Raw genomic sequence first — 12,500 nt, 5'->3', positions numbered from 1 at the left:
CCTTAAATTTAAAACAGAACAGTAGAACACTGTAAAGGAAGTGAATCAAGAAAAAAAAATAAATACAACCAAAAGAATCTCCCGTCTCTTCCAGAATTTTCGAAAATTAAATCATGTAAATCACGAATATTGAACCACCCGAGATCTACAGACGACACGTTATCTCAATCTACAGTAATCTCATATCTAAGTTGCAGGTTTAATATTGAAGTTACGGATCCATTTCAACAAAAACAAAAAGCGAATATCTTATAAATGGAGAGAGTCGGTAGCAGCAAAGTTGCAACATTTCTTGTATAATGTCAAACGATCGGCTTAATTATTTACCTTTTGTGAATTTTGTAGGAATATCAATTAGATAGTAAGGTTTGAAAAAAACATAACACTACTAATACACATATTCTGCACCATACATCTGGCAGCCACACTCTTAGACACAATCCTCAGAAGGGTTACACCCAGACCGAGGAGAGGATGCACAGACAGAGTTAGCCAGGATTATTTTCTACCTTATAGCCGATGTAAAGAACAATACAAGTGTTGACTGTCTACTGGACCTTACATCCAGAGTTTTTCGGAACTAGGGATTGATGCCATGCTTTGCGTCTAGATAAAGGGACGTACATGTACATGTGTAGGGGTCGTGACGCATAGTGAGTTATGAACCTGATACTTGAGTAATATAAAGGATGGCTAACTGTTTTTCCTCAATAATGACAGTACTGAATAACTGCAGGGGGAAATTTTTTGCAGTTTGAAATTAGGCTGTACTTTTTGGATGGTATTGTTTCTTGACGGACAAAGGTTTAGTTGCCTTACACAACAGCAAGTTTTGAAAGAGTATTCCAGACCTGATGCATGTACGAGTACATGTATTGTCCAGGGGAAGCGGCAGTTTTACCAATGTAAAAGATTGGAATGCTTTGCATTCCAATCTTTTACATAATAATAATAATAATAATAATAATAATAATAATAATAATAATAATAATAATAATAATAATAATAATAATAACAATAAAACAAAACTCAAAAGCGCCACATAACAAAAATTAACGCCAACTTTTTTTTTTTTCACTCTCTCCCCCGGTGCAGTGTAGTGGAGTTTCCCCGATCCGGTTTCCAGCCTTGCTCTCGTCTAGATGCATGAGCGGCGCAGGTGTGGCTGCGATACTATTAGGTGATCCGTTTCCGCGCCACCCCGCCAAACAGGTCTCCCTTCCTGACACTCATACACTCCCTCGTCCCCAGCAACTCACCACCTCTTGTTGTATCGTACTCTGAAAAGTCTCTGATACCTCGCTACGTCACACCAGACTCAAACCGTTAGCACAAACGGCGATAAACACGGGGGCCACATTTATCATCGCAGTATTCACATATACATTATATAACATTTCTTTCACTATTTTAGATCCCCATGTCACTAATACTTCGCCCATTCATCATCAAACATTATTCATGATGTACAAATACGTCAAAAATAACTCAAATATCCACATGTTTTGGTCTGTACCATCAAGATCAAAATCAAGATCACTTGTGACGTCACGGCTCTTGTGTCTTTTCGATTAAATGCCACTTTTTTGCCGAAAACAATGCTGGTCCGTATATTTTTCATGGTTTCCTTCAATTCTGAGGCCATTCCAAGGTATTCCATGCGGTACAACCTCGACAGAGTGACTGCATCATAGATAATTAGATGTCCCGCACCATTACCAGGCAAATCTATACTAAACTATTCTGTTGTGTTCCATCAAAGCTTTCGTCGTGTAGTGCCACCTTGCGGTGGGTTCCGGGAACATTGCGTCAAGCCCCGCGATACCGACAGCCGCATCAACACACGCGGATACTTATCTACAGGGTTCACAGAGTTCCGTGAACACACCTACAAATTTAGCTTATGATTGATGGTAATGGTGATGATGATGGTGACGGTGATGATGATGATGATGCGGCGTATAACATTGTAAGCAGCTTAATTTTGCAGCTAATGCTTTTCCATCCTTTCCTAATAAAAACTTATTAGACATTAAATCAAATTTTCACCATGTTGGGACATTATAATTATTGTCATCATTATTATCATTATTACTATTATTATTATTATTATTATTATTATTATTATTATTATTATTATTATTATTATTATTATAATTATTATTATTATAATTATCATTATCATTGTCACTATTATTATTACTATTATTATAATTATTATTACTAGAATTATTATCATTATCATTGTCACTATTATTATTACTATTATTATTATCATCATCATTATTATTATTATTATTATTATTATTATTATTATTATTATTATTATTATTGTTATCATTATTGTTATTATTATTATTATTATTATTATTATTATTATTATTATCATGTATCACTATTATTATTATACATTATTATCATTATTATCATAATTATCATTATAATCATTACTATAATCATTATTATTATTATTATTATTATTATTATTATTATTATTGTTATTATTATTATTATTATTATTATTATTATTATTATTATTATTACTACCATTATAATTATTATTATCATCATTATTGGAGATGTGAGGAAAACACAGGTGTAGGGAGATGAATTTATTTTTCGAAACTAAAGTCAATTCCGTCCACCTGTGTTTTCCTCGCACCTCCTCCAACTTGTCAAATAAATGTCTGAACATTATTATTATTTTCATTATTATTATTGTTATTATCATCATCATCATCATCATCATCATCATCATCATCAAAGGGAGTGGAGTGTGGCGTGAAGCATGGAGTGTTCATATACTGTACGTATATGGAAAGCAAAGCGGTGCCGTGACGTCATTGATTCATTCCTGTGTTGCAGGCATGGCGGCAGTGTGGTGGCTGGCCTGGGCTTACTTAGTCCCTCTAGTCAGGGCTTTCTGTCCTCGCGGGTGTTCCTGCGACGATTCTCTTCCCAGCGCTCGGTGTGTGGGCGCTGGCCTCAATCTGGTGCCCATCCTCTTCAATCCATCACTACGCCGCCTTGACCTCGCCCACAACTCCATCGCGTCCCTGGAGCAAGCACTGGTGTTCCTCAACCTGCTGGAAGACTTAGACCTATCTCACAACCTGCTGGAGTCGTTGGGAGTTGGCAACTTTGAGGCTCAAAGCAACTTGAAAAAACTGAGTGTCGCTCACAACAACCTGTCCACGTTGCTCCCGAGAGCCTTCACTGGCCTAACAGCGCTAACGCATCTCGACCTGAGCTACAACAGCCTAGACGACCTACCTGAGGGCGTGCTGAACGACCTGCCTCATTTAACTGTCCTCCATCTATCCCACAACCGCCTGTTTTTCTTGTCTCAGCATGCTTTCCGTGGTCCAAAGTCTCTCCTTCTCTTGGATCTCAGTGATAATTACTTCAGACACGTCCCCACTGAGGCGCTGCACGCGGCGGCGTCTTTACAAACCCTCCACCTGTGCCGCAACAGACTGACTGACCTCAGTCCCTCGGCCTTCACCAACCACGACCTCAAGCTACTTGCTCTCGACGGCAACAACATTGAGCACCTCGACCAAGCCACCTTTATGTCCCTGAAGCACCTGCAGAATCTCAGCCTCGTCGGGAACTCTATCAATGAAGTCCCGACCAAAGCTTTATCCTTCTTACCCAAGTTGGAGTTTCTCTCGCTCAGCAGAAACAAGATCAGGGAAGTGAGAGCGGGGGCGTTTAGTGTCCAGAGTCTTCTCACGACCCTCGAGATGTCCCGCAACCCAGAGCTCAAAGCGATGTCACCAGAGGCACTGAGTGGCTGTGGTGAACTCCAACACCTGACACTCTCCCACAACCCCAAGCTGAAGCACCTGCCTAGCGGCCTGTTCAAGCCCCTTAAGAACCTGCGCAGCCTGGACCTCCGCGACAACGGTCTAAAGAGTTTGCCTGAAGTTGAGGTACCTTGGAAGACCCTACAGAAACTAGACCTGCGGGACAACCCGCTAGTGTGTAACTGCTCCGTGAGGTGGCTAGCACAGCTCGTCAGGTCTGCCAATACCTCCATAGCCTCCCGAGACCTACAGTGCGCGGCACCAGACAAGCTGAGGGGCCTCTACCTCTCTAGGTAGGAACCTCTAGTTGACGCTATTATGTCTTAGTCACTGAAGCCATACATACATGACCGTTGACTGTTACATTTCAGGTTGAATTTCTCCCTTATGTTGACTTTTATAGCAACAAATTTTTCTACTGATCGTTGAACTATAGGCAACCGATAATCTAAGCATGGTGATAACATTGCCGCCAGTAATTCCTGGACTTGTCCTCAGACTGACGCCACGCGAGCAGTTGTGTGGCGAGGGCGTGGAAACCGTGCTAGCCGTGGTGGCTGCAGCGGCATCCTGCGTCCTGCTCCTCACCCTCACCTTGCTCCTCTACAAGTAAGGCAATCACTGGAACGCATGATGGGAAGAGAGACAAGGACTAGTTCGAGAGAATATCAGTCTTCAAAATTACATATACATGTATGAAAACCCGACAAAGAATAAAACACAAAAATGCAGGACTCGCAGGACTCAAACACAACAAATATGTTATTTAGTTACTTGAGAAGTCTGTGGTGTGAGCAGAATGAATGGTGAGATTGATAAAAGTCTAGATTTGAAGGGAGAAAAAATCTAGCATGTCTTTTAAGAGATATGGGATGAGTTGTGAGACGCAGCACGCTAAAATGGTTTGATCATACGAAAGAAACGGTAAGAGCGGAATTACATGAAAGACACACAAGAATTGAATTGATGTTGAAATGTGATGCGGAGGAGGAGGATGCCTTAGAAGATGAGAGAGAGAGAGAGAGAGAGAGAGAGAGAGAGAGAGAGAGAGAGAGAGAGAGAGAGAGAGAGAGAGAGAGAGAGAGAGAGAGAGAGAGAGAGAGAGAGAGAGAGAGAGAGAGAGAGAGTGGTGGGGGGAAGAGGGGAAGATTTTTGACGACTCAATGCCAACAATAGTAGATCTAACTTCACTTATAAGAAAAAACTGGCATGTGTAATCTTTCTGGTTTCTTTTTAAGCTATTGTGTTCTTAAATCCCAAAGAGATATAGAAAACTAATTATATTTGCAGTTCAAAAATGACAAACCATTCAAATTATTTCTTAGATGGACCACATTACAGCATTCTGTATTAGGTTAGGTTAAGATTAGTTATGTCAGGTTTGTTTAGGTATAAATAGATCATGTTCTGTCAGGTTTGGTTACGGTAAGTTAAATCATACTGGATTACTTTAAGGTACATGAAATTAAGTTAGATCAGGTTAGATTTGGTTAGGTTAGATTAAGTAAGGTTAGATTACTTTAGGTCAGGTTAGGTTAGACAGGAATGATCTAGGTTATCTTAGGTTATGTTAGGTTAGGTTTAGATGGGTTAGGTTAGGTTAGGTTAGGTTAGGTTTAGATGGGTTAGTTTAGGTTAGAGTTAGGTTACATTTTCCTCTGAACCCCGCCAACTTTAAACATTTCCAACACAACCTTCGCAACACCTGCACTAGCTCACCCCAACACATCCCACAGACACTGGCGGCGACGAAGACAAGGCAAGCTGAGCAGTAGTGAGTGGCCAGCCGACCCTTTGCCGCCCTGGACCCAGCAAGAGGGACACCGCCACCATCGCCCGCCCGGGACGCCCTCCCTCACAGTGCCCCATGCTGCTCCAAGCACCCGCGACTCTAACACCAAGTCACAGAGCGGAGTTCATGTATGATATGTACCAATAAGAGTTGTATATTGGTCGAGCGTGCGTCTCTGTCACTCACTCACTCTCTCTCTCTCTCTCTCTCTCTCTCTCTCTCTCTCTCTCTCTCAATCAATCAATCAATCAAGAGTTTAAGGAGCATTTCGACACATCTTCGTAATCAGAAGCTTGTCATGTCCCTTTTCCATATAGCAGCAGCAGCAGCAGCAGCAGATGCCTCCCCTCTTCCTCCTCCCAACAACGACTCCAAGTGCATAATCCGGCCTTACCATCCCCACCTCTCCCCATGACTTCAACTCTCCCCACAGTCCACACTGGCATTCCTCCTCCACAACACACCAGGAAACTACACGAACAGGCAAGCGGACAAAGAGGAGGGTGGACAAGAGAATCCCCATCTCTAACATGTTTCCCAAAATCACAAAAAGATGAAACATTTTCTGTTTTTCTTTTGTATCTGTAAAATTTAAACACAGTTCTGACTGACTGACGGTCAGACGGACTGACAGACAGCCAGACTGTTCTTTATCCACTTTTCTGAGCAATCTTTTTTGTTTATATTTACTGACAAACTATCTCTCCTTAAGAAATTGTCAATCATTTGGTGACATTATACAAGTTTACACGAGTCTGTTCGTGTCCGTAGTTGCTCACCTACACACACACACACACACACACACACACACACACACACACACACACACACACACACACACACACACACACACACACACACACACACACACACACACACACACACATAACTGTTTCCCGAAAAAAATATATATAGTACTGTCTTAATACTCATACTGACCATATACAATTCCAACCACATCCTTCTTCCACTTACTCATTGCCTTTCATGTCTTCAAATGTGTCTTGTGTACCACGAGACACACACAAGGCACCCATTAACCCAACCATACCCTTCTTTCTCTCCCTTCCCCTCTCGATCCTGAAATCAAGTGTGTAACTGACCAAAGGAGAGACAAATATACCCACCAGCTCTATCACCTTCCTTCCCTTCCTATTCCATCGTGTCCTTACCTTCAAGTGTCGTGTTTCCCTCCCTTCCTGGTCCTGCCTTCCACTGCTCTATGTATCAAGGCATACACTCAACACTCACCGGTCCCAGCACACTCACTCACCACCAGCACCACCACGCCTAGTCCACAGCATTGCTGAAACATGCAAGAATGGTATACGTATGTACTACTCGTAATCTTAATCCCTTGTACCAGGCCTCGATGTTCAGATTTTATACGTATATTTTTGTACAGAAAAAGAAAAGAAATGCAACAAAAAATAAAAGATATGAATGAATCCTGTCATGTTTGTTTTCCCTAAGGATGGAAAGAGAGAGAGAGAGAGAGAGAGAGAGAGAGAGAGAGAGATGCATTCCTCGTACCTAATCTTATCAGCACTCTTTTCTAAGGAGTGCAGTGCGGGAGTGGTAGGAGAGGGGGAGATGAGTCAGGGGACGGGGAACGGAGATGGGTTGGATGAATAAGGTGGTGGTGGTGATGAGAGGAGCAGCGGGACTCACCTCTGTTATTCATCAAACTTACGTAATTAGTTCCTGTGTAAGTTTGAAGTATACAAACAAGAGAGAGAGAGAGAGAGAGAGAGAGAGAGAGAGAGAGAGAGAGAGAGAGAGAGAGAGAGAGAGAGAGAGAGGGGCAGGGGGGAAGGGAACGAGAAATACTAGAAAGAGGCGGTTACTCAATGACACAAACACGGCGCCCTTCCTATGGCAACACTGTCGCCCCGCCGGACAGGTTAATCAAATACCTCAAAACATTTCCAAACAACTCTCATCCATACTGGGAAATGTATCATGGCCTCAAATTTATAGATAAACATAAATGGACTAACCAACCCATAAACAGCGGGCATATTCCAGAACTAATGTATGTAGTTTATCTACAGGCTTGCCGCATTTCATTAAAAAAAACCGGATTACTGAATGTTTCGTTCGGACGACCTTGAGGATGACCGCGGGTATCGGTGGCCGAGCCAGAACAGTGGTTCAGTGGCTGGAGTTTTGCGGCAGCAGTGATGAGAGACGGTGACTGGGGCCCTCACTCGCTTGGGGATGAGAGGGAGTGTGTCACGGGTGGCGCCACGACCATAGTGCAGCAAGGTCACTGATCTGACGGAGTAGTGGTGAGCCTGCTGTGTTTTCATGTCAGCGCGGGGCGGCATGGTGCGGCAGGGAGACACGAAGGGGTGCATACTGCTACAGGTAGTGAATGATATGTTGGGGCACGAGGCTCAGTGCCTCCAGTGCCAGTGTACGCAGTGCATGTCCTGATCACAGCCAAGTGCAATCAATGGGTGATTCATTCATTTAAGAAATGAAGGTAAATCAACACAAAGTGGGACTGCTGGTGGTGTTGCTTGTGTCAGCAGTGTTCCTGTGTTACTCCCTACTGAGTCATGAGCTGCCTAGCATGCACTTAAAACCTGCCAGCAGTGTTTGGAGGTTTTGGAACCCTCCTCGGCAACACCACACGGTGATATCAAACAGTACAACATTGGGAGATAGAAAAATATATTACACTTTTTCGCCTCAACGAAACACCACTGCTCCTGCAACTGTTCACCGCAAACACCAAGTAAACAGGAAAAATCTCCGGCGTCTCACAACACTGTGTGTAGGAGACGCCCAGCAAAGAAACGCTTCGCAGCAGGTCAAGCCGACAACCTGCCGCCTGCTGGAGCAACGGGCCAGGGTGGTTCAAGAGGTGTGTCGCCGCCAACACGTTCAGCAGGCGCCGCCAGGCACTGACAGGTCTCACGACGGTGATGAGCCAGGTAATTATTTAACATCAACATAACTGAACAATTACTGCAACTGTGTTTTAAAATATCCTATACCAGAGGTTCCCAAACTTTACCATGCTAAGGACCCCCCAGATATTTAAGTCCCATCCGAGGACCCCCAGCCAATCAGAAGTTACTATTACCATACCAAGGTACCCATTATATGATTACAATGCAGTAAATTTACTATTTGCATATTCCTACACGAAGAAAGTCTTAAAATAAATATTTGAAATATTTTCAATATTTTTATTGTTTTAAATTCAATACAAAAGTAAAATTGGTTTGGTTTGGTTTGATGTCAGTTAGTGCCAAACGATTACTTATGTCGTTGCCTACTTAAATCATTCCTACATATTTGAGCATTACACTACGTCGTAATAAATTCAAATTAACCCTTAAACCTCGGGGACTTTAAGACTTTTCACTCGCGCTAACTCGGGAGGTTTGGCGAAAACACACAAAATAGCTTGTATTCACATACTGATTATACTAGGAAATTCAATAAAGAGTGAGTACAAATGATATTATGTCCACAACCGACTCTTCCTCTTTGCAATGCAAAAAACCAGAAGCATCTAGATGCTATGGTTACCAAAATATCACAGGTTGAATGAGGTGCTATCATCGGTGTGCGTGGCGATCGGCTGCGCCGGCACCTGGCTAAAGTGAAAGAAAACGGGTACCTTCTATCCTCTCTCCTAAGGTTGGCGGGAGAAGTAGCGGACCCCCTAGGACCTTCTCAGGGACCCCCAGGGGTCCGGGGACCCCAGTTTGGGAACCACTGTCCTATACAACTTTCCCTTCCAGTCAACATTACTAACTACCAACACATTATCAAACCTTAATATGTAACCACAATTACTTATATATATATATATATATATATATATATATATATATATATATATATATATATATATATATATATATACATATATACAATTTTTTTATGTACGAGAGGAAACCGGCCAAGGACAACAAAAGATTAAAACAAAAGGCCTACTTAAATGCCAGTTCCTTTAAAGATCAATATAGAATTAGCCAAAAGTTTGGGACAAATGTCTTGAAACCTCTCTCAAAAGAAGTCAAGTCAGATGGAAATACAGAAGCAGGCAGGGAGTTCCAGAACTTACCAGAGAAAATTATGAATGATTGAGAGTACTGGTTAACTCTTGCATTAGAAAGTTGCACACGATAGAGGTATGAGAAGAAAGCCTTATGCAGCGAGGAGGCTGAGTGGCGTAGTTGGTTACGGCGGCTCATATTCGGGCATCCGGTCTAGGCGGACCGGGTTCGAATCCTTGCCTAGTTCTCCGGTGGGAGATGTAGCTAAGGTCATATGACGGTGCCATATGACTTTAGCTGTTGCGGAGCCTTATGGAATAATTTCCATTTTTTTTGTGCAGGTAGGCCGCAAGAGAAGGGGAGGCATGCAGTTAGCAAAATCACAAAAGCAGATAGCATGAAAATAACGATAAAAGATAGTGAGAGATGGAACATTTCGGTGGTGAGAAAGAGGCTGGAGGCAGTTAGTCAGAGGAGGGGAGTTGATGAGACAAAAAACTTTTGATTCCACCCTATCTAGTAAAACTATGTAACTGGAATCCCCCCAAATATGCGAAGAGTACTCCATACATGGGCGGATAAGGCCCTTGTAGAGTTAGTTGGAGGAGAAAAAAAAACTGACGGAGACGCCTCAGCGCCTAACTTCATAGAAGCTGTTTTAGCAAGAGATGAGATGTGAAGTTTCCAGTTAAGATTAAGAGTAAAGGACAAACTGAGGATATTCAGTGTAGAAGAGAGGAAAAGTTGAGTGTCATTGAAGAAGAGGGGATAGTTGTCTGGAAGGTTGTGTCGAGTTGATAGATGGAGGAATTGAGTTTTTGAGGAATTGAACACTACTAAGTTTTGTCTGCCCCAATCATAAATCTTAGAAAGATCAGAAGTCACGCGTTCTGTGGCATCCCTGCGTGATCTGTTGACTTCTTGAAGGGTTAGTCGTCTCTGAAAGGACGTGGAAAGATGTAGGGTGGTATCAGCGTAGGAGTGGATAGAGGAAGAAGTTTGGTTAAGATTTTTAATGAATAATAAAAAGAGAATGGGTGACAGGACAGAACCCTGAGGAACACCACTGTTGATAGATTTAGAAGAACAGTGGCCGTCTACCACGACGGCAATAGAGCGGTCGGAAAGAAAACTTGAGATAAAGTTGCAGAGAGAAGAATAGAAACCGTAGGATGGCAGTTTTGAAATCAAGGTTTTGTGCCAGACTCTATCAAAAGCTTTTGATATGTCTAACGCGACAGCTAAACTTTCACCGACACCTCTAAAAGAAGATGACCAAGACTCAATTAGGAAAGCCAAAAAGAAGATCACCAGTAGAGCGGCTTTGAATCCATACAGGCGATCAGAGGGAAGATTGTGAAGTGACAGATGTTTGAGAATTTCCCTATCTAGGATATTCAAAAACTTTATACAAGCAAGAGATTAAAGATATAGGACTGTATTTTGAGGGATTAGAACGGTCATCCTTTTCTCTACAGGCTGACTGTAGGCAAACTTTCAGCAAGAAAAAATGGTACAAGTCGATAGACATAGTTGAAAGAGTTAAGCCAGGCATATATATATATATATATATATATATATATATATATATATATATATATATATATATATATATATATATATATATATATATATTTTTTTTTTTTTTCTTTACTGTCCTTAATTTCTATTATCACTTCCTTAGTCAACATGAAGGGATACGCAAGGTCCGTTGTGACTTATACATCAATGTAACTCTATATAACTATGTAACTCTTCATTAAGATCAGTACATATGATTATTTACTATTCAAATTAAATAATTCCTTAAACATGTGTGAAAAAAGGTAATAGGTTTAATGACTTAGAATTAAACAAAGAGCACGGCACCACGTCACCACACACCAGGGAAGGGAGCGTGGCAAGACTTCAGATTCATATTCAAACTTTTGTTGCTGGATTAACAAGGAAAACATAAATTGTGTTTTGGCACGTATTTTTCACGTCATGAACTCATCTTATTTTGACTGGGTAGCTCGGCGATAAATCATGCTAGGTGCACTGGTCGAGGCAGGAGTGCGGTCATGCACTCTGCAAGTACGCTCGGTATCAGTCAGTGGAAGGCTACATTTACCTTGAGCCACTGATTTATAATGATAACATATCTGTCCTCGTTTTGAGCGCAACCTTCACGATTTCCATGGTGTAACGGTGACATTTCCTAATTATAATTACCCTGCACTTTAACCCAGAAGAATTACGTCCTTGCGTGTTTATAAGTAAGCCTTCACACAGAACAATGAAGTCCTTCTTATGTTCTTGTTAAAATAATAAGCCAGCCACTTGCTGATGGAAAATCGATACACTAAATTTTAAAGGAGAGCAAAGATCCACTACTCAAAACTTAGCAGGTTTCTACACCACTTCACTGTACACATTACAATTACACACTTTGAGGACGAAAGATTGTCCGAGTAGTTTTAAACGTACACACAAAAAATCTTGGTCTAAGCGATTTACGTCGGAGAAATTAAAGTTACAGTACAGTTATGAAGCGTGGAGTTCGTGTAGTGAATCTGGAGCGTGTGGAGGCAAATATACCCTATTCTCAATTCAGTCTACACGACTTAACTGTAGCGTCAAGATGTCCGCCATGGGGAAATTGTCATGGGCAAAAGTTCATCGAAGTAAGGAAATTTGGAAGCTTAAGTTTGGTACTCTTCCAGAGAGAGAGAGAGAGAGAGAGAGAGAGAGAGAGAGAGAGAGAGAGAGAGAGAGAGAGAGAGAGAGAGAGAGAGACCTATCGTAAGTCTGGTCAGATGTTGGTCAAGAGAGTATGCATCAATTCATTCAAAGACACAACAGCTGATACAAGATGTAAATAGCTTTACTCTACTGTCA

General features: G+C 41.7%; 2 protein-coding genes across 4 annotated transcripts in view; both read left to right on the top strand.

The window, feature by feature from the left end:
- LOC123498253 (insulin-like growth factor-binding protein complex acid labile subunit) overlaps positions 1-7,050 on the top strand; it is a 55,103-nt gene extending 48,053 nt beyond the window's left edge. The window contains exons 2-4 of the mRNA XM_045245444.1: positions 2,866-4,102; positions 4,308-4,418; positions 5,546-7,050. Of these exons, the coding sequence (XP_045101379.1) occupies positions 2,868-4,102; positions 4,308-4,418; positions 5,546-5,735 (1,536 nt within the window). The 5' untranslated portion in view covers positions 2,866-2,867 and the 3' untranslated portion in view covers positions 5,736-7,050. The remainder of the gene's footprint in view (positions 1-2,865; positions 4,103-4,307; positions 4,419-5,545) is intronic.
- Positions 7,051-7,699: 649 nt separating this feature from the next.
- Positions 7,700-12,500, top strand: part of LOC123498255 (carbohydrate sulfotransferase 11-like) — a 17,647-nt gene continuing 12,846 nt past the window's right edge. The window contains exon 1 of one of the 3 annotated variants that reach the window (XM_045245447.1): positions 7,700-8,543. In XM_045245447.1, the coding sequence (XP_045101382.1) occupies positions 8,084-8,543 (460 nt within the window). In that variant the 5' untranslated portion in view covers positions 7,700-8,083. The remainder of the gene's footprint in view (positions 8,544-12,500) is intronic. The other 2 variants (XM_045245448.1, XM_045245446.1) reach the window with 2 other exon arrangements.

The sequence above is a fragment of the Portunus trituberculatus genome, chromosome 47 (assembly GCF_017591435.1).
Source record: "Portunus trituberculatus isolate SZX2019 chromosome 47, ASM1759143v1, whole genome shotgun sequence".
Taxonomy (NCBI): Eukaryota; Metazoa; Arthropoda; class Malacostraca; order Decapoda; family Portunidae; genus Portunus; species Portunus trituberculatus.
The sequence above is the reverse complement of the archived record's forward strand: the minus strand, read 5'-3'. Positions and strand labels throughout refer to the sequence as shown.